The sequence below is a fragment of the Paroedura picta genome, chromosome 13, assembly GCF_049243985.1.
Source record: "Paroedura picta isolate Pp20150507F chromosome 13, Ppicta_v3.0, whole genome shotgun sequence".
In the NCBI taxonomy this organism is placed as follows: domain Eukaryota; kingdom Metazoa; phylum Chordata; class Lepidosauria; order Squamata; family Gekkonidae; genus Paroedura; species Paroedura picta.
In genome coordinates this window covers 39,474,307-39,496,662 of record NC_135381.1, presented here as the reverse complement: position 1 = coordinate 39,496,662, position 22,356 = coordinate 39,474,307, and the positions used below count along the sequence as shown (strand labels likewise).

At 44.8% G+C, this 22,356-nt stretch overlaps 1 protein-coding gene across 9 annotated transcripts in view; it reads left to right on the top strand.

The window, feature by feature from the left end:
- Positions 1 to 22,356, top strand: part of TENM1 (teneurin transmembrane protein 1) — a 534,679-nt gene that overhangs the window by 177,653 nt on the left and 334,670 nt on the right. For all 9 annotated transcript variants that reach the window (XM_077309379.1, XM_077309378.1, XM_077309377.1 and 6 more), the window contains one exon: positions 2,927 to 3,187. In XM_077309379.1, the coding sequence (XP_077165494.1) occupies positions 2,927 to 3,187 (261 nt within the window). The remainder of the gene's footprint in view (positions 1 to 2,926; positions 3,188 to 22,356) is intronic.

Sequence of the window (22,356 nt, the reverse complement as noted above, 5' to 3'; positions counted from 1 at the left end):
ATGTCTTCAGATAGGTGAAGGGGAAATAAGACTGGAGACTCTTCTTAGGGGGAAATTACATGGCAACCAATTCCTCCCAGTTCTGCATTCAACATCATTTCCCTTCTTGTCCCCCTGTCCTAATACACATGGGGTAGTCACAGTACACAGGTGTCTACCCTGCTTCTTCTGTCTCCATTTATTTTACTGTTGATAAAATGTTATGTGGCCAAATGCTGCTCCTCAGAAGAAGAAGAGCTGGATTTTTGTACCCTGCTGTTTACTACCCAAAGAACTCTTGTCTGTCCTGGTGAGGGCTAATTGGATTGGCCCCTTGGCCCCTGGCTGCACCTCCGGATTGGCCCCTTGGCCCCAGACTGACAAGCGGAGGGACCAATCGGAAGGTGCTTCACGCCTTCTGATTGTCTCCTCTGCTTGTCAGTCCAGGGCAATAGTTGGCCCCCACCATCACTGACTGAGCCTAACCCCGCCCCCTTAGCCTTTTATTTATACTGCGGAACACAGTTTACAGATGCGGAACGCAGTTTACAGATAATTTGTATACTGCCACTCATGACAAAAGCTGTCTCGTGGCGGTTCACAGGATAAAACAATAAGATCACAATATAAAAATCCCCAAAGAGCCAGTTTGGTGTAGTGGTTAGGAGTGCCGACTTCTAATCTGGCATGCCAGGTTCGATTCTGTGCTCCCCCACATGCAACCAGCTGGTTGACCTTGGGCTAGTCACAGCACTGATAAATCTGTTCTGACCGGGCAGGAATATCAGGGCTCTCTCAGCCTCGCCCACCCCACAGGGTGTCTGTTGTGGGGAGAGGAATGGGAAGGCGACTGTAAGCCGCTTTGAGCCTCCTTCGGGTAGGGAAAAGCGGCATATAAGAACCAACTCTTGTTCTTCTCTTCTTCAAAGCCCCATACAACAAATGACAGATGGTGACATACTCAATTTTCAACCATTCTACCCAACCTACTATTTCAGCCTACAGGCCATGCTGATAGCCCCAGACAAGATGACCTGGGGGTGTTGATCTTTAAAAGTAGGGCAGAATCCACAGATCAGAACTCCGGGCACTGGCCTCAACCTGGCCTCAACCGAACCCCTGGCGGAAGAGCTCCATCTTGCAGGCCCTGCGGAACTCATAGAGCTCAGTAGGCCCCTCAGCTCTTCCAGGAGCTCGTTCCATCAGGTAGGGACCAGGACCAAAAAGGCCCTGGCCCTGGTTGAGGCCAGGCGAGCATCCCAGGGGCCCAGGACAGCTAACAAATTCATACCCGCAGAGCAAAGAGCCTTGTGGGGGCATAAGGAGACAAGTGGTCCCTCATATAGATAGGATCCAGGTCACATATAGCCTTAAAGGTCAAAACCAAAACCTTGAACCTGACCTGGAAGCAGACTGGTAACCAATTCAGGTGCCCCAGCACTGGCTGGATGTGAGCCCCCCAAGGTGTTCTAGTGAGGAACTTAGCAGCTGTGTTTTGTAGCAGCTGCAGTTTTTGTTTATGTTTGTGTCTGAGAGGGCGGGAAGTGACAGGTAAGGGGGGGAGGGCAGGGGATAAAGATTCTAGCCCCTTCTGTGGATGTTCCACAGAAGGGGTGAGAATCCTTGTTGGTAGAGTTTTATGGAATTTAGATTCAGATGGGTAGCCGTGTTGGTCTGAAATACCAACCAATCAGTGCCTGAAAGCTCACTCCTTGAATAAAGCTTTGTTGGTCTTAAAGGTGCCTTTGGACTCATGTTTTGTTCTGCTTCCTTTGACAGTTTGCGTGAAAGGTACAGGCAGTCCTCATATCTCTCGGGCAATGGTTACCTTTGTTCAGATAATCACATCTAATGTCACATTGTCTTTCATTCCAAGTTTCTGCCGCTTCACTATCCTTACTCCATTTCAGGAATAGCAAATTGCTATTTGCTCCAGGCACCCACTGCTGCGTCTACAGACGAACTGTGCCCAGTGGCATGTGGGGTGTTTCTGATTGGCATCATAAGAAAGGCACTGGGGCTCAGATGCTTTCCTGCTCGCTGTGCTACTCCTGCCAAAGACCAGACAATCTCTGCTGCCTCCCTGCCCATGGGAAGCTGATTGTGTGGGAAAGGCCCATGCAGTTGGCACCGTATGTGCTGTTGCATCTTTCATGTGCCCCCACTGAGCATGAGATTGCATCATGCAGAAGCAGTTTCCATGCTGTATTTGAATCTGGCTGAAGAGTATCATAAATCCAATTGAGTTTTACCTACTTCATGGCACATGCAGTATGGTTGGGAACAAGGTGAGATGTTCAAAGCTAAAAACAACTGTTTATGATACTAGGAAGAATGTCACAGAAAAAAAAAAACATCCCCCAGGAGTCAGAGCTCTGAAGAATCATACATAGTTAAAGAAATAGTCAATGTGCAGGGTTCAGCAGGAGAAAACTATTTCCAAATCACCTGTAACGCTTGGCCTGTGCGGAATTTGTTTACAGCTCTATTTTCCACATGGCTCACTGCCTGCTAAATTAAAACACAAGTAAATGGCCACATTTTGCCTCCTGTAGAATGTGTCATCGAATTAATATTTGTTAGATTTACTGAGCTACAGTCACCCTGTAGCTTTTACTGCTGCCAAGAGTGATGGCCCTGACACCAGGCTACTGACAGAAGGAAGCTGCCCGGAATAGGGTGAGCTAAGAAGAGCTGCCCAGAGCTCTTGGTCTTTGCCCCCCCCTGCCCCCCCAGCTGGCAGAGTACGCAATGTGAACTTCCAGAGGAAGTTCCCAGGGCTAGAAGACTCAGGATGGGGAAAACTTGGAACCAATTGCAAAACAGAAAAAGAAATGCAATGGGTCATCAAAGAATGGGTGAACATTTTGAAAGCCAAAAGAAAGCCCCGTTATCCTTACATTCTCAACCCACTTCTCTTTCCCTGTGTGTGTGTGTCTCTCTGCAGAGATGGAATTCTGTGAAACTCCACATATTTTGTGTCCTGGCTACCAGACAGACTTGCACGCTGTTTCCCAGCATAGCTATCCAGTAGAAATGGGATCCGATGCAGATACAGAGACAGAAGGTGGTGCCTCACCAGATCAGGCCCTGAGGATGTGGATGTCAGAGATGAAATCAGAACACAGCTCCTGCCTATCAAGCCGCGCAAACTCAGCGCTATCCCTCACGGACACAGACCACGAAAGGAAATCTGATGGAGAAAACGGTAAGATGACAAGCAGTGTGAGACCTGGGCAGAGTCTGCACTTACTTTCTTTATTCCATTGTCAATCCTATTGAATTCAGATCGCTTTGAACTCGGGTCTTCCTTTCCCCCCTCCTCCCCATTGAAACAGGAAAGTCTTCTGCACGTGGTTAGGGAGGCTCAGAAGTGGGGGGGGGAGGGAGCCAAGCCTCTTTCTTTCTTTTCTTGAAGGGGGGGGGGAGAGGAGCCAGGCAGGGAGCCTCTTTCTTTTCTTGGAGGGGAGGGGGAGAGGATTGAAAAAGGCAGAGGAGGGAGGAAAAATCCAGGACCGACAGAAGTTGAGAGAAATTAGGGGCTTCTCCTTTAAGGCAAGCGTGTCACATGACCAGGTGTAGCCTATCAGAGGTTCTCTACCATGGAGGTTTCTTTCCCAATCTGGATATTGAGGATTAAAAGCACTCTAAGATATCGCACAATAAAGGTAGGGTCACACCGGATCAATCCTTCTTGCTGCAGAAGGAAAATTTAAATCGCCCAAAATCAAAATGGAAATCGCATTCTGTGTAGAGGGCAGGGACTGAATCGACCTGGGGTTGGAATAAAAGCTCCGTGCACTTTACACCCTTGAAATAGGACCAGATTTATTTGAATTGTTCTTGGCATGTTTGTAGAAGAGAGAGGAAGATATGCATATTAGTGTCAAGGTTACTGACTGACTGACTGACTTATATTAGTGTCATATTCCAGGCATATAAAAAGGTATCGTTGATTCATAGTTATAATAACAGAGCAATAAGTAGAACAGCACTTTTGGTTATATGAGGAGCATAAATATTTTCCAGACAGAAAGTGTGATGTTCACCTTCATTCACTGTGGAAATACATAAATGAACAGACAAAAACATCCTAAGAAAAAACTTGTACTGTATTACTGATTCTGAGACACTAAGTTAACAGTAATTCATTTATTTATTACTGAACTGGTCCTGCAGTCACTGACTTTGGTTAATTGGGTATTGATGGCTGGCCAGAAAAATGGATGAAAAAAATATGTATATCAGGATTCTCCCTGGAGTGTCAAGGCTAATCAAATCTGAATATAGAAGACACAACAGTGATTCACAGTAGACGCCTGTGATTCTGGGACTTTTCAGCTGTTGTGCTTATGTGTTTTGACAGTGGTGGAGACCAGGTCAGACGTGAAACTGGTTGTGTAATTTTAAATACGTCCCACAGTTGCCCTTGTGTGCTCAGTGACGATGTCCCATCAGGCATTTAAATCCACCAGGCTTTTTTCACTCTAAATGATATGTTCTTTGGAAGGACTGGTCTTCATTTGTTATGGTCTTTGGAAGTCTGACTGTATACAGCGAACACTGGCAGGGGCTCCTGGGAATTGTAGTCCATGGACATCTGGAGGGCCGCAGTTTGACTACCCCTGCATTAGAGGGACTAGGTGGAGTTATTCCCATTATTAGAATGCAGTAGTGGATGGCTATAAGCTGTTAAGAACCACAACAGAAGAAGTTGAAGAGGAGGTGGAATGATGCCGTATGTGGGGAAAACAGACCGGTCAAAACAGTACAGAGCAGTGGTTCTCTACCTTCCTAATGCTGCAACCCTTTAATACAGTTCTTCATGTTGTGGTGACCCCAACCATAAAATTGTGCAAGTGTTCTTCCACAGAAATTAAACCCAAACTGACCAGTGGTGTGAAGATCCATTGTTCATGATTGTGCCACAGTTTTTTTTAAGTATTAATAATTAATGGGGTTCCTAAGCTTTATTTAGATGAACTAGTGACTGAGCAAAATCTTGACTGCTGATAATAAAAAGTGACCAATTTCTTGTATCATCATTTACAGCTTTTCTATAAATAACTGTTCTCACACATACACAGTTGCTGTGTGAAATGTGAGCAAAACCCTTCAGCAATAAAACTTCAAGATGTCAGCCCTGGCTGTGTTACTGAAATGGTAGGCTGGGAAGGGCACGGATATTTTGAGTGCCTACACACTGCAGGAAAGGAAATAAGCATATCTGTTTTGACATTACATGCTAACACAGTTTTAATACATGGTTATACTGTTTTCTGTTGGCACAACATGCTTACTAATAACATCTGGCTAAAGTTTCAGCTCAAGGAAAGATTTCGGCAAGAACTATATTTGTGTGATATATTTCAGTTATGGCAGAGATCTTTCTAAAGGCATGGCTGAGTTGTTTTTGAGATTTTTCATTCAGAAAGGCAACAACAGAATCATTCTCACTTCAGTGGCTCTTTCTAAATGTAAGGTTATTTATATTTGCCCAGTAGATTTGTTCCACATGGCCATTCACACGTGAATGGGGAGAATTTGTTCCATTAAAATTATTAAAAAGTATAAGCTGCACAGATGAAGCCCCCAAAACTGGCGCTAAGAAAAAGAGGGGTCGCAGGGACCGCAATGCAGTTGAGCAGACCTTCAGTAATTGGATCAGGGAGTACGGAGAATATATGTGCCTTGTGGCGGGGGCATTTCCTGAACGTGGGTGGCATATGATTAGGCACTTTAATATTGTCATGGAAGCTTAAGTGTTAGCGGGTGATGCGGCTGCAATTACCTATGATACGAAAGTGCAGGAGAAGGCATCCAATAATGCCCAGGCTCGGGGGGATTTAAAAGAACGGGACTCTTGGATGGTAAAAGTGGGTCCATGTGTCCATTTTACAGAAGAGCTCATTGAAATATTGCCTGGAACTGAAAGGAAATACATTTTGTTTTTTCCATCAGCCCACTGACCTTTGCCTAGAGCACTGTGAGTGCAATAACATTTCCTGTTCCCTTTCCTTAATAGAAGTCTGCAGGAACTTACAATCTTGGGGGGGGGGGGTTGTATGTATGTGTTTTGTTATTACGCAAAAGGAATTGGATTAGAGCTTTCACTTGTCTCTGAAATTTATATTCTACCTGTTCAAAGTTCTGTGCATTAGTTAGAGAACAGAAACAGGAATACAGAAGTTTCAACTGTGTGTGTGTGTTATTTTGTTATTCAGACTGGATAGAGAGATAGAGAGAGAGAGAGAGAGAGAGAGAGAGAGAGAGAGAGAGAGATAGAGAGAGACAGACAGACAGACAGACAGACAGACAGACAGACCACACATAAAATCCAAATAACCAGATTATATATAACCAGAATAAATAACAAAATTACAACTTGAGATGTGGAATGTTTAGTTCAGTTTAGCTTATTTGGATTTTAAACCACCCTTCCTGCAAGCTCAGAGCAGTATACAGAAAATATAAAATACTCAATTACAACAGGTAAAATTAAATTTAAAATTAATTTAAATAAACAATGACTGGTTAAAACAAGTTACTATCAATCAAATTTTATTATAGCAATTGCCAGCCATAACGTAAACTATAAAACTGTAAACTATAAAACTGTAAACTTCGAATAAAAATTAGTGGATTAATAAAACAGATCAACCAAGATATACTATAGAAATGCTATCCTCAGTTGTATGATCTGAATTAAAATCGCACAACATTGAGCACTCTCGGGTACATTTCACCCGGCCCAGGGGATTTGAACTCATCCAGTGCAGCTCTCAACAACCTCTCTATCCATGTCAACCTGCCACCCAGACACTATCTCTTGGCTACTGCCATCTCTAGATGTGCCTAAACCCTTTGACCTGTGGGGAAAAAAAACAGATGTAAAATAGGCACTAAGCCTTTCGCTTTCTCTGCGTCCTCTGTTAGAGTTTGTCCATCTGAACCCAATAGTGGGCCTATTGCCTCTTTTACTTTATGTTTGCTCCTCACATAACTGAAAAATCTTTTCTTGTTACAATGGGCTTCCCTGGCCAATCTTAGCTCACTCTCAGCTTTGGCCTTAGGTTCATCTCTATTCTCTGGGAAGCTAACCAGTTGGAAACATACATGGTATATTAGCATCGCTTTGTATTTTTGCCCCGTTGTTTACAATGCTATGTCATTACATCTTTCATTTCTCCTTTTTTATTCTTTTGTATGGGTGTAGTTTGAAACAGGCTAAACATTATAGCTTGTCCAGCGGAGCCACATTTTGCTACATTATTGGCATATGCTTCTGAGAGGTTTTCATTTCCTGGTATTGACTAGCTGTTATTTTTGAGTAAACGGTTTTGAACCTTATTACTAGGATGCTTCTGAATGCCACTCTGTGTAAATTTACATACAGTGTAATTTGTTTCAAAGCTGGCTGAAATCTCACCAGGTGACGTAAGTAGTAGCTTAGGCTTTGAACTGGCCCTGCAGCCTTACTCTTTGATTTCAAAGGCAGCAGAAGATGAGTCCAATTTAAAGGACTCATCTTCACAAATTCCAGTTGTGATTCTCCCAGACTCAAAAAAAGGTTCCCAAAGCATAATTCAGAATCGGGTGTAGATAACAGCACCAATGTGACATGCTTCTGAAGAAGAGTCACTGGCTGATTCTGCACTTACTTTGTTTTTTCCATTGTGGATCCTGCTGAATTCAGATTGATTTGAACTCGGGTCTTCCTCTATCCCCCCCCCCAATTGAAACAGAAAAGTGTTCTGCACATGATTAAGGATGCTTAGAAGGACGGGAGCCAAGAGGAGCAGGAGCCTCTTTCTTTCTTTTCTTGAAGGGTGGGGGAAAGGATTGGAGACAGCAGAGGAGGGGGAATAAATCCAATAAATTCTGAGAGAAATTAGGGCTTCTGGAGCTTCTGCCAAGAGAAGTTAGGGCTTCTCCTTTAAGGGAAACCTTGCAAACTGGGAATCAGGAACTGATGCCCTGGCCAGTGAGGGCTTTTCTACCGTGTTGGAGGCTCGGCAGCAAGTTATTTGGGGGAAAACAGAGCTGCATGCTTACTGAAGGCAATTTTTCAAATATCAAGGGTTATATCCACTCCAGGATATTGCAGGGGAAAGTTAGGGTCACTACGGAACAATCATGCTTGTTGCAGAGAGAAAATCGCCCAAATTCAAAATGGAAATTGCATTCAGTGTAGAGGGCAGGGATTGAATCGACCTGGGATTGGAATAAAAGCTCCGTGCAGATTCAGCCACTGTCTTTTCCCCTTGCTGTAGCCTCTAAAGACTGATTCAGACATTATAAGTCCTTGTAACCATCCCAAAAAGTTTTGATCACACATGTGCTACATGTTCTTCATGTGCTTCTTGATTCCCATGCTGAGTTCATTTGGGCCCATGTCTCTTGTGGATAAGGAGCTTAAGCTTTCTCACTATGCCCTTCATGGAACCTGGAATGACTCCATGGGTCCACTGATTGTCCTACTGGGAAAATTAACTATGGTTATTTCTATATATAACTTTCTCCAAATTCTGTAATCAGAAGACACCTTTATTGGCATAACAAAATATTCAAATCAGAGAAAATGTAGCTAAACACCAAAATATAAATTATAATATAGAAAACTAAGCTTGTCCCTTCTGCATTGGCAAATAGCGACTGTTTATTCTTAACATAGTCCCGAGAACTTTAGCAACTTTAGCAAGTTGGTAAAAATCCCTTCTGCATAACATTGATTTTTTAGTTATGAACTTGAACTACACCTTGAGTTAACTCTGTCCAATAGTTCTCAAAAGCATCTCTTTGGACCGAACAACATGGATTAATGTGGACTTCACATCCATTGTAAACAATACTTTTCTGATGCAGGAATTTGGTGGAACCTACCCCATGACATCTTTGAAATGAAAGAATTCATTCATTCATTCATTCATTCATTCATTCATTCATTTTATACCACCCTCCCATACAGCTCAGGGTGGTTTACAAACAACGTTGTGGATATTACATGGAACGACCTAAGCATAGAATATAGTCAAAATAACATCAACAAGAATCCAACAGTAGTTTAAATTAACATATCAATGAATGTACTTATGCTTATAAAGTCCCCAGCAGCTTTATTGTTCAGCCTGTGGAACTAAACCCACTTAGATGTGCATGTTCCTTCTCAACTGGTTTTCGGGACTAGCAGAGAAATCCTATAAATCAGCATATTAGCAAGCTGTTTTTTTTTACTATCCAAAGAGGGGGTTGCTGGCTTGCTGTATACGTCAACAGCTGATCACATCTGCCCTTTGCTGTCAAATGTGGTATACGCTTTTGTGTGTGTGCTTTTTGTTGGGGGGTTATAGGCTTACTGGTTCATGAGGGCTTTTTTCCCTTTGGGGTTTTGCTTATGGAAGCAAGCAGAAATTCCCCTGTACTAGCATTGCCTCTGTCCCCGTTCAATTTCATGTTTATCTCAACTTCCATTGATGATTGCATTGATTTTTTTCTTGCCGTCTGGTTCATTCTGTGTCCTGGGACCACGATTTCTATGGTTTGCTTCCTCTGAAATGCATAGACAGCTGCATTTGGTTCCATGCTTATCATCTGATCATCACTGTGCAGATTTCTTCATGAGTGTTTGAGACTCCATTTCATTTTTATAGGCTCCCCACCCCCCAAATGTGTTACCTGATTACTGCATTACAATTCTGATTTTTATTGAATCGTTTTAGGGTCTAATTTATTTCAGATCTTTAGGGCCTCTCATCTGTGTCCTACATTATTTTAATGATTCATTTTTTTTTGTTTACATCTTTCTTCCCTAGTCAATCTCCTTAAAAAAAAAACCTTAAGTATCCTTCCAGCATACATCTTGGTTATATCTTGTAGCATCCAATTTCTCTCTAATGCTGGCATGAAATAGCATGTCATTTCCAGCCTTTTAACTACCTTAATGTGTTTCCTTGCTTTTTAAAGATTTCCCCTTGCAGGAAACAAGGCCTTAATCATGGTGTAAAGATTAAACCATTAAAGAGCCTCTTGTGGCACAGAGTGGTAAGGCAGCAGTCATGCAGTCTGAAAGCTCTGCCCATGAGGCTGGGAGTTCAATCCCAGCAGCCGGCTCTAGGTTGACTCAACCTTCCATCCTTCCGAGGTTGGTAAAATGAGTACCCAGCTTGCTGGGGGGGGGGGGTAAACAGTAATGACTGGGGAAGGCACTGGCAAACCACCCCGTATTGAGTCTGTATTGAGTCTTAAACACGGTGGCTCTATTTAAAAATAAAAATAAAATGACTATCCAGCAAACGTGCTAGAATGATGTGACAGCGAGCAAAAGGCAGAATAGACGCACCTCTGTAGAATTACATTTTACTGCTGTGTGTTGTTCAACTAACCCTTTGAGCTGACTCGAGGGGCATTCTAAATAATGTCAAGGAATAATGGCGAGGGTGAGCTGTTTATAAGCTACAGTTCCTATTACCTGGGGATTTTCAGTGCGTGTGTTCTCTCCCCACTATATAATGGGTCCTAAAATCATTGCACAATAACCTGCTAAGAAGCATGGTTCAAGTACAGTACATAAAGCTAAATATCCCTCAGCTCCCCTTGAGGAACAATGCCGGAACTGCTGCCTCATTTGTACACAGCTTTGCCAGGAAGCAGAGTTGCCTTGCTGATGCTAGGATTCTGTAACCAGAGGGATGTTTGTGTGTGAGAGAGAGAAAGAGAGAGAGGGGTGTCATCAAGTCACTTCTGGCTTGTGGAGGCTCTATGAATTAATGCCCTCCAAAAGATCCTGTTCTCAACAGTAATGCTCAGATCTGGCATGCTGAGGGCTACAGTTTCTGCATTAGAAGACATACCTTGCTTTAGCCTTGCTTTGGATTTCCCTTGGATGCTGTGAGTCGACTCCAGCCTTTCTGCATTTGGGCTTTCCTTTCCTTATTTCCCAGGATGAAATTATCGGTATGCTTTCCATGCTGAGTCTGATGGAGACAGCTTCCCATCATGCTTTGCTCCCTTGCCCTTTTCCTAAAATGTTTTTTTTTGCAAAATGGTGCCTGCTTGCATCTTTGTTTTCATTGTGTCCCTTAATCCCACCATTCTGTGCTCCCTTCCCCCCCCAAGTGTCCTGAATGTATTTCTACAATCCTAAATTCTAACATTATAATGTTGTAATGTTATAACACTGCTGTTATAACTGCTTTTTAAAAAACTTAGAAATAGTACTATAACGTGATCACTACTTTTTAAAAAGAAAAAGGCAGATGTTTTTTTCAGAATGGAGGGAGGGGGTGGTAGGAGGACAACAAGGAATGAGACGCTCCCAAATGACTCAAAATAGCAGGCATGGGTCAAACCCTGATTACATGCATTTCAGTATCGGGCAGCCCCAAATTAGAACCCATTAGACCTCATTTGAAAAGATGAAATCTAGTTTTCTGGGGATTTCTTTGCTGTAGGGCAAGTGAGGGGGCAATCTGAGTCTGCACCCGAAGAGGCAAATTTCAGTGTGGAAACGGATGAAAAACTCCACCCTTTAAAAATATAAATCCAAACAATGTCCCTAGTGCATAAACAGCCTGAGTTAGGACTTCCTCTTTTCTTGATGCCTTTAATTTTTCCTAGCATTATTGTCTTTTTCATTTGGATGCTGATTTTTCTCCACTCCTTAGAGAGTTTGCCAATCTCCAGGTGGGGCCTGGAGATCTTCCAGAACCATTGTTGGTCTTCAGAATACAGAGATCAATCCCCCTGGAGAAAAACATGACATTACCCCACAGATATCCCTCCCCTCCCTAAATCCTTCCTGCCCCCATGTTTCACTCCCAATTTCCAGGAATTTCCAAAACTAGAGTTTGAAACCCTACTCCCAGGAGAACCTGGTTCTATTACTGTGAGCCTGGCATATTGCTATATCTTAATAGCTAATAGTGTAGCAATCTCTTTCAGCAATCTGGTATGACACCATTTTCCTCTGCAAAGATATTGCCAAACTGGAGAGAGAGAAATATTGAATGAGCAAAGAGGTAGGGCACCTTTCCTGATCAGGCAATTCAGGAGCTTTTCTGTTCAGAAGAGAAGGACATCTGAGCAGACTTGAGGGAACTTTGCAATATGATGAATGATCTGAAGTAAGCAGAAAGGACTTCTCCCTTTTCACTCAGACTGTTTCCACACCCGCAGAAATGGCATAATGGCCATCTAAATGCTCCACAGAATTATAAGCATTTTGCACAAAAATCTCACAATTCAGGTACAGCTCTGAATGCACTCCATGTTTAACCTGTAGTTTGCAATGCTGGTAAAATCGGATTCCTCTCTACCCCCTGGGAGGGAATTTGCAGTTACCTGAAGTGAAAGCTCAAAAGAGTCAAGTTGGCTTCCTCCTCAATTTACTGCCTCAAAAGTTGATGTTTCGACTCTGACCAGTGGTCCTTGAGAGGTGTTGCCACTTGTTATTGTTATCCCGAACTTATAAAGAATCACTTTTACCTTAGAACAGTGGTCCCCAACCCCCGGTCCGGGGACCTGGACCGGTTTGTAGATCAATTGGTACCAGGCCGTGGCTCCTCCTCCCCGGCTGCTGCCTTGGGGACTGCTCTGCCACTCAGCTGCCAGCTCACCTTTGGTGCTCTCCAGCGGCCGCCATGGCTGGGGCTTCCCCTTGGCATGGCACTGCACAGCTGCTGCTGGCAGCGCCCCCCAGCGGGCGGTGGGAAGTCAGGAGCACCGGCGGGAAAGCAAGTGGAGCAGGGGCTCAGGCGGTGATGATGTCCCTCGGCAAAAGTCTCCCCCCCCCAGGCCTCAGTAAAATTGTCAAGCGTTGACCGGTCCCTGGTGAAAAAAAGGTTGGGGACCACTGCCTTAGAAGAACCTTTGCAATCGTGTAAGTGATGCCTAATTAAAGTGATCTAAAAACGTTTGGTTTGAGTTGAACACTTTCTGGAAGCAGCTCTACAGCCACTTGAGCTGTGGGACAGAAGTGTCTCATTTTAATTTGGTTGACCAGATATTCACCATATTGGACATTTTCATGAACCCCCTTCCTCTTTCTTTAACCTTATTGCTATATGCATGACTCAAGTTGACAGAGTAGATTTAAAAGAATTCTCCTCTTTCCCTGGATTAGCTGGCATGTAATTGCATCTAAACTAAGGTGACCAGATTGTCCCACTTTTGGAGGGACATCTGAGGGTATCTAGCAAATTATTCCTATGTTGAAATTAAAAAATATATATATTACAATACTATCTTTTCATTCTATGCGTTCTATGAAACTTTGTGTTGCTCCATATAAGCCAAATTTTTAATCAAGAACACCCCCCCCCCCCCAATCAAAGGTGTCCCGCTTTACCAATGTTAAAATTTGGTCACCTTAATCTAAACCTTAGAGAACAGTTTGTTTTCTGTGTTAATAAGAGCTTTCTTTTAAAAAAACAACCGTTTTTAAAATCAGGATAATACTGTTAGCTGATGCATTAGCAAAACAACATTCTGTGTCCATCAATTCTAGAAGATTTTTTGGGCATATTATATTGTTGTTCATTAAATATACCTTCCTTTTCGTTTCTCCAGCTATTGGAAGGTTGTTAAGGAATACCTTCACTTTATGTAATCTCTGATCTCTTAAATGCTTCTCTTTAGTTCTTTCCATCTTCAAACAAGATGCAGTTATTTTAAAAATGTGCTTTCTCTGCTTCCCATATTATTGCTTTGCCCATCTCTGGATTATTTATTTAAAAGTGGCAATTCCCTTATTCTGCAATAATGTATTGTTCCTATATTCTTTCACCCTCACCCCCCTATTCTTTAAGGAGATAGGGTGTGGATTCTACTTCATTTGTCATCTGCACTTAGGCAGAAGTACCAATTGCTGTTCTCTGACACCTTATTGATAGACAATGGCAAAGCAGAGGACAGATCCATTTTCAAGTAGCTATTATTTGGCTTGACGTTACGTATTCCATTTCACCGGGTGCCTTGATATCTGCAGAAATCTATTAGCTCAAAGTGTTGCAATCCTGTTTTGCATAAAGGGCCTGAGGATTTGCATTGAGCATTACTTCCTGTTCTATGTCATTCGCCTCCTGTAACTGCCTCCATATCTTCGCCTAATAGAATTTCACCTTCAGCAAAAGCAATCAACCTTTCTGATCGTTTTCAATAGAAGGATTTTTGTTCTGTATTCAGAGCAGGTATATAGCCTGGAGGGTCCCCCTTCCCCCTTTCCTGACATCTGTACGGTATGTTCAAAAGAATGAACCTTCCTTCCACTTTTCAGGTTCTTCTGCTGTCTGCCCTACTCCAGACATATAGCCAACACTTTGGGTTTGAGGGCACCTGGTCCTGTGAAAGTTTCCTAACTGCCTATTCTTCAAACAAAACTTGTCCTTACTGCTAAGGCTTGGAGCATGCAGCACATTGGTGCCTTTTTTCATTTTAAAAAAAATTTGTTTTTCTACAGGCCCTGCAGGAGCTTCTGGTTTTTCACAGGGCCTGCAAAACAGGGCTCTTCCATCAGGTCTATGGTTGAGGCCAGGGCAAACAGAAGATCTATGCTGTCCCCAAAGGAGGAGTAAGGAGGGAAGGTATTCCACCATGTTCCATCAATGGTGGCCAGCCATTTCCCCCTGGCCCCCAGTAGGGGAAGGTGGGTTGGTCTACCATCATGCTCTTGCTGGATTGTATTTTTAACTGTTGTGTTTTAGGGTTTTTTTTTACAGGATTGTAGTTTATCTATTTTATTTTGTAACACGCCATGAGCCAGCTTTGCTGAGAGTGGCAGGCAATAAATTCAAATTTATCATCATCATCATCATCATCATCATCATCATCATCATCATCATCATATACATTTATAGATAAACATTTCAGTGTTTCCTACGGAGGAAAGAAACTGGGTGATCTCCCAGTGTTTGATTCTAGTGGGGTGTACTTTGGCAATTCAATACAACTCATACAACCCTCTTACAACACTTGAAATCCAGGAGCCAGAGCCCCACCAAGAAACAGCAGGGTGTCTTTTGAGAATCAGCCTTCCTAGTTTCTAAAAGGGAGCCTGGATCAGCCAGAAATTTACTCGGAGGGCTGGAGAGTAAGTAGGGCTGCCATTCTCCAGGTCAGGGCTGGAAAGCTCTCCAAAACTGCAACAGATCTCCAAGTGACAGAAATTAGGTATGCTGCCCAAGCTGGCCACACCCAGTAGCAGCTGTCTCGGAGAAACCTGAGCGGCAAGCCCAGCCGGAGCAGAGTCAGAGTTCAGTCTGAGTCACCGGGAGTTAAACAAGTACAGTGCAGAGCAAGGCAAAGTATAGTCGAGCAGTCCCAAGGTCAAAATCCAGAGAATCCGACAGTCAAACAAAGCCAGTTCACTTTACCAATGTCGTAGTCAAGAGCAAAGCCAGGGGTCAGTTGAGCCAGAGATCAATCAGACGTTCACAAGAGCAGAGCTGGTCCGGAGGGTAGTTGCATAGATTGCATCCACGCCAAAGAGTCGCTTCTGTCTTCCTAAATGCAGCCCAGCTAATTAGCTACACCTGGGGGATGACTCACTCATCCTCCCCGGAGCTAACCCAGCTGGACCCTATCTATTCTGGCAGCGTGCCTGCAGGCTCTGGCTTCTTTGGCGTTCTGCCAACCCCACCCGATGGCTTCGTCTGAGTCGCTCGGGCAATCCATCTGAATCTGATTCAGACTCCTGCTGTGGCAGTGTCCACGATCTCTCATATGCGGGGTCCGGCTGACTTGAGCAGCCCTCCCCAGTGTCCCTGTCACAATCCCCTGTTTCTTCAGCCTCTTCAGCCAGAGCTGAATCAGCTGCCGGCTCCAGTTGCTCTGGCAACGCCTGGGAGGCGGGAGGAGGCAGCGGGGGCATGACATTAGTCCTCCTAGGGAATATGGACTCTGTCATGATTGATTAATTGATTGATTGAACTTCTATACCACCCCTTACTGTTACATTTTGAGGTAGTGTACATAGAAACAAGAAAATACATTAAACATTTGCAACCATTTGAAACAAAAAAAAATAACAATTATAGGTAACCGATACATAGCATAGAACAATGAATGGCATAACAGATTAAAAGGGACCTATTAGGTTTCAATGTTAACGTTTCCTGGAATTGGATGGATTATGGGGTCCTCCTCACTGGCTTCATCTGGAAGCCTGGTAGAAGAGCTCCGTTTTGCACACACTACGGAACTGTTTGAGGTCTGATAGGGCCTTGATCTTGTTAGGGAGCTTGTTCCACCAGGTTGGGACATGAATGAGAAAGCTCTGGCTGGTTGAGGCCAGGCAGATTTCTTTGGGGCCAGGAGTCACCAGATAGTTAGAGAGGATGGAGCGAGGCACTCTTTAGGAAGTTGAGGCAAGCAGGTGGTCACAGAATCACAGAGTCACAGAGTTGGAAGGGGCCATACAGGCCACGTAGTCCAACCCCCTTCTCAATGCAGGATCAGCCCAAAGCATCCAAAGCATCCAAGAAAATCCTTCCTCCCTTTTTTGAAGATCGGAACAACGTTTGCTCTCTTCCAGTCCTCCGGGACATCTCTAGTCCTTAAAGAAGTCCCGAAGATGAAGGACAAGGGTTCTGCAAGTTCTCCAGAAAGTTCTTTGAGCACTCTCGGGTGCATTTCATCCGACCCAGGGGATTTAAACTCATCCAGTGCAGCTAAATGCCTCTCAACAACCTCTCTATCCATGCTAACCTGCCACCCAGACACTATCCTTTGTCTACTGCCATCTCTAGATGTGCCTAAACCCTTTGACCTGTGGGGAAAAAAATAGATGTAAAATAGGTGCTGAGCCTTTCTGCTATCTCTGCATCCTCCGTTAGAGTTTGTCCATCTGCACCCAACAGTGGGCCTATTGCCTCCTTTACTTTACATTTGCTCCTCACATAACTGAAAAATCTTTTCTTGTTATAATAGGCTTCCCTGGCCAATCTGAGCTCACTCTCGGTTTTGGCCTTTCTGATGATTGATCTACAGCAGCGGTCCCCAAACCCCGGTCCGGGGACCGGGACAGGTCCGTGGATCAGTCGGTACCGGGCCGCGGCTCCTCCTCGTCCTCCTCCCCAGCTGCTGCCTTGGGGGCTGCCCTGCCACGCTGTCACTGCCTCCCCCTCGGCATGGCACTGCCAGCTGCTGCTGGCAGCGCCACCCAGTGGGCGGCGGGTAGTCAGGGGCGCCGTCGGGAAAGCAAATGGAGCAGGGGCTCAGGCGGCAGAGGCAGCGACGTCCCTGGGCAAAAGTCTACCCCCCCGGGCCTCAGTAAAATTGTCAAGTGTTGACCAGTCCCCGGTGATAAAAAGGTTGGGTACCACTGATCTACAGCGCCTAGTAACCTGTAGGTACTCTTCTTTAGAGCTCTGTCCTTCCCTCCATTTCCTGAACATTTCCCTTTTCTTTCTTAGTTCCTCTTGAAGTTCTCTGTTCATCCAAATAGGCTTCTTGGAGCTCCTGCAGTGTTTTTGTCTTTCTGGGATAGTCATTGATTGAGCATGCAATAGCTCTTGTTTGAGTAGCGCCCACCCTTCACATGCTCCCTTCCCTTCCAGCATTCTCGTCCATGGTATGATACTCATCATGTCTTTGAGTTTATTAAAGTTTGCCCTACAAAAATCCAACATCCACGTCTGGCTACAAGCTTCCTTGCCTCCCAATCTCAAAAGGAATTCTTTGAGGACATGGTCACTTCCCCCTAGGGTCCCCACCTCCTTCACCTCATCCACCAACTCTTGTCTGTTAGTCAGTATTAAGTCCAGTATGGCTGAACCTCTTGTGGGTTCATCTACCATTTGATAAATGAAATTGTCAGCCAGGCAGGTCAGAAAGTTGTATGACTGAGGATGCTTCGCAGAGTTTGCTTTCCAGCACACATCTGGGAAACTGATGTCACCCATGATTACAAGGTCCTGCCGCTTGGATATTTTCCCAAGCTGCTCCCAAAGTACAGCATCCACATCCTCTCATTGGTCAGGCGGTCGGTAGCAGACAACAACCACCACACTGTTTGTTTTCCCCTCACTTATTTTCATAAGCTTATTTTCATATTTGGTCCTTGAGGTACACAGGACCCTGTTCACATATGACCATGAAGGTGAGTACAAAGGTGAATATGTTGGATCCTTAAACCTGATCTGGTATTCAGTTGGTAGCCAGTGCAGCAGCTGCTGGAAGATTGGGATAATGTGGACTCTCCATGGTGCTTGGTAGAGAATGCAAGGAGCTGGAATTTGGACTGCATTATATCCCATTGAATTTCCTCCATACCCTTCTCAGGCTCCACCTCCAAAATCACAAGGTATTCATTAACTGGGAGCTGTCGACCTTAAGAGTAAGGCTGCCAATTCCAGGTTAGAAAATTTCTGATGATTTGGATGGAGCCTGAAGAGGGCAGGGGTTGGAGAGGATGGGAGTAGGGACCCAGCAGCATTTAATGCCATGCAATACATCCACCAAAGTAGCATTTTTCTTCAGATGAACTGTTTTATGTGGTCTGGAACCAGATGTAATTCTGGAAGTGACTTCTTGGTGATAAGGAATAAGCCTCTCTTGCATACACGGTTCTTGCCTCTTTGTCATCTGTGCTGTAGTTGCAGTTTGGGGATTAAAACCCTGGTTTCAGCAAGATATCCTCTGGCCTTCCTGAATGGAAACAGAGAGCAGCCAAAACCTCCAGTGCAGACTGGCTCAAAAGAGAGAAAAGACGGGTGAGAAGAACCCTGTCTGAACCCTCATTTTCTTCTCATTCTAGTGGATTGATGCATCTGCTTAATTTATACTCTTGCTTTCTGGCTGAGAATCCGAGTGGATTACAGAATTAGAAGATAAGGCAAACAATGTAATACATACCACAAACAAGCCAATGAAAATGGATGGCAAATGCATAGATCAGTTGTGAAATAAAATCAGTGTAATGTATCCAGTATCCTGACTTGGATGTCTCAGGCTAACCTATACCATTTCCACATTACAGACTTACCCCAGACAGCCTGGCAGTGCTGCGGAGCACCACTGAGCAGCCTAGGGCAATTTTGAGGTCCCTTTTGGAATACCATAGTTAGCTCAGAGTGGAGGAGGAGTCAGGACTTCCTTGCCCCGTGTGCTTTGCCCAGCATAGGTCCCGTTGCCATCTGGGGCTGAAAAGGGAGTGTGGATATATCCATTGTCCCTTGTCGTGGGGTAATGGAGGGTTTGGATTAGGATTAGGCCAGGCCCGGGCTGGCACTGCATCATGTGGAAAAGGGGATTAGTTTCATTGCCAAGCAAGCATCGGCCCAGGCCTTATTGCCCGTGCGGAAAAGGTCTGACTGTCCTTAAAGAGAGAAAAGGGGAGGGCGGAGAGGCTATGACCTGATCCATGGGGGGAATGCACTGTGTGCCCCTGCCATAAGGCATCTGTGACTTGATAGTGATTTCCACTACTAGAATTTCTCCAATAAACACTAGTATGGGGGCTACATGCATAATTGCTTAGACATTAACAATGCAATTTTAGGAACATTTTCCTGGGAATAAGCCCTGTTGAACTGACCCAGAGAGGACTGAGCAGTCATAAGCTGGTCTGCTTTTAGGATTGTGCTGTAAAGTTACAGTCCTGTTATGTTTCTAAAACGAGCCTTGTTGAACAATTCCATTTTACTGGACAATTCCGTTTTTTTACTAGCACATCATCATTGCATTTAAATCCTGCAATCGTGCAAAAACTGAAGTGCATACGGAGGCGGTTTTTCTTATGGGCGAGAGAAGTAATATAAAGCAATACATAAATTAAACAAGGCCATTTATGAAATATCTGGCAGAAGTTTCTCCAGAGAGAGGATTAGAATCATAGAGTTGGAAGGGTCCATACAGGTCATCTAGTCCCACTCCCTGCTCAATGCAGTATCAGCCTGAAGCATTCAGGATAAGAAGCTGCCCAGCCACTGCTTGAAGACTGCCAGTGAGGGGGAGCTCCCCACCTCCTTAGGCAGCCCATTCTACTGCTGAACTAGACTCATAGAATCCTAGAGTGGGAAGAGGCCATGCAGGCCATCTAGTTCCACTCCCTGCTCAGTGCAAGATCAGCCTCAAGCATCCAGGAGAAGGATCTGTCCAGCGACTGCTTGAAGATCGCCAGTGAAGGGAAGCTCCCTACCTCCTTAGGCAGCCCATCCTACTGCTGAACTAGACCCACAGAATCCTAGAGTGGGAAGAGGCCATACAGGCCATCTAGTCCCACCCCCTGCTCAATGCAGGATCAGCCTCAAGCATCCAGGAAAAGGATCTGTCCAGCCACTATTTGAAGACTGCCAGTAAGGGGGACCTCCTTAGGTAGCCCACTCCACTGCTGAACTGCTCTGACTGTGAATATTGTTTTCCTGATATCTACCCAATATTGTTCGGCACGTAGTTTAAACACATTACTGCTGTTCCTCTCCTTTGCTGTCAACAGGAACCACTCCCTGCCCTCCTCTAAGTGAGAAACTTTCAGATACTTAAGGAGAGCAATTCCGTCCCTTCTCAACCTCCTCTTCTCCAGGCGGAACATTCCCGAGTCCCTCAGCCTTTCCTCACAGGGCTTGGTCCCCCAGGCCCTGGATCATTCTTGTTGCTCTCCCCTGATAGGACGCAGACCATTTCTGGAGGCAGGGCAAGGGAAGCTTTTTTAAAAAAAGTTGACATTTTATGAAAATGTTACTTAAACCATTGATATAATCCTATTTTAAACACACTGATTTCTGTCAGTGTTTAGATATGGATGACAGATGACACCAGCAGGTTTTATTTTCTCCTTTTCAATGTTTCCTCCTGTATTCCGTATCACACACCCTGTTAGCAGCTGAAAAGTTAGAGATAACCAGGAGCCGCAGCTTTCTCAATGTACTTTGATTAACATTTAATATTAAATTCATGGCAAATATGATGACATTTTGATAAGTCTACATCCTTGAATTCATGTCTTCTCTCTTCTTTTTATCTCGATTGCCAACGTATGTCTTATCTCTGCTCATCAGAGGGCTCCCGGGGGATTAGCTAGAAATGTGCTCTTGGGTCACCTTCACTGGCATGATAAACCGATAATTGTGGTTCAGATGTGCAGGCACCGAAAAACGAAAGACAGAAGAATGGAAACAGTGGCTGACTTCAGAAGCTCAGATCTTCAAGTCCTCCAGCACCCCCGATTCTCCATTTGTCAAATCTATGTATCTATTTCTCAATTGTAGGCAGATCTAAAAAGGTAAAGGTAAAGGTATCCCCTGTGCAAGCACCGGGTCATGTCTGACCCTTGAGGTGACGCCCTCCAGCGTTTTCATGGCAGACTCAATACGGGGTGGTTTGCCAGTGCCCTCCCCAGTCATTACCGTTTACCCCCCAGCAGCAAGCTGGGTACTCATTTTACCGACCTCGGAAGGATGGAAGGCTGAGTCAACCTTGAGCCGGCTGCTGGGATTGAACTCCCAGCCTCATGGGCAAAGCTTTCAGACGGCTGCCTTACCACTCTGCACCAAAAGAGGCTCTTGTGGGCAGATCTATATGTACTTAAATCTGAGGATTGGGCCCACACTGAGAGAAATTAGAGAACTCCAAGTTGGCAGAAAAATATAACAGTAAAAATTAATGTGGGACTTAAATGCCCCCAAATTATACCACAGTTTATACATGTGCAGACAACAGACTTAACTTATTTCCATGGTGGTGACCTCTGAGGACCACGTGCCCTCAATAGCAGCAGGCTGAGAAAGCCACTCTGGGCCCACTTTCAGTGATGGGGGCATCCTCCCAGAGCTGCCTGGCACCAAGAGTCCTTGATCACATAAGTCATGAAGAAGGAGAGTTGGTTCTTATATGCCGCTTTTCCCTACCTGAAGGAGGCTCAAAGCGGCTTAACTTTCCCTTCCCTTTCCTCTCCCCAAAACAGACACCCTGTGAGGTGGGTGAGGCTGAGAGAGCCCTGATATTCCTGCTCGGTCAGAACAATTTTATCAGTGCTGTGACTAGCCCAAGGTCACCCAGCTGGCTGCATGTGGGGGAGGAGCGGGGAATCAATCCCGGCTCACCAGATTAGTAGTCCGCACTCCTAACCACTACACCAAACTGGCTCTCTGCACGCAAACCTAAATGTCATCATTTGGTGCCTAGACACAAATCTGAGAGAAGTGGAAGGAGGAGGGGTGGTCAGGGGTGGGGGACAGATGGTGATTGGCTGGCCGTTGGACAGACAGGCAAGCCGGTTGGAGGAGGAGGCACTCAGGGGTGGGACAGATGCCCTGAGTGGGTGTTAAGCTCTGAGTGGCACTTAAGCTATGAGACACACTCCTCCTTCATGGGAGGGAGGCTTTGGGTGCTCAACGGAAGGTGGTTGGTTTTGGTTGACCTCAACCAAAAGGTTAGGAGTGC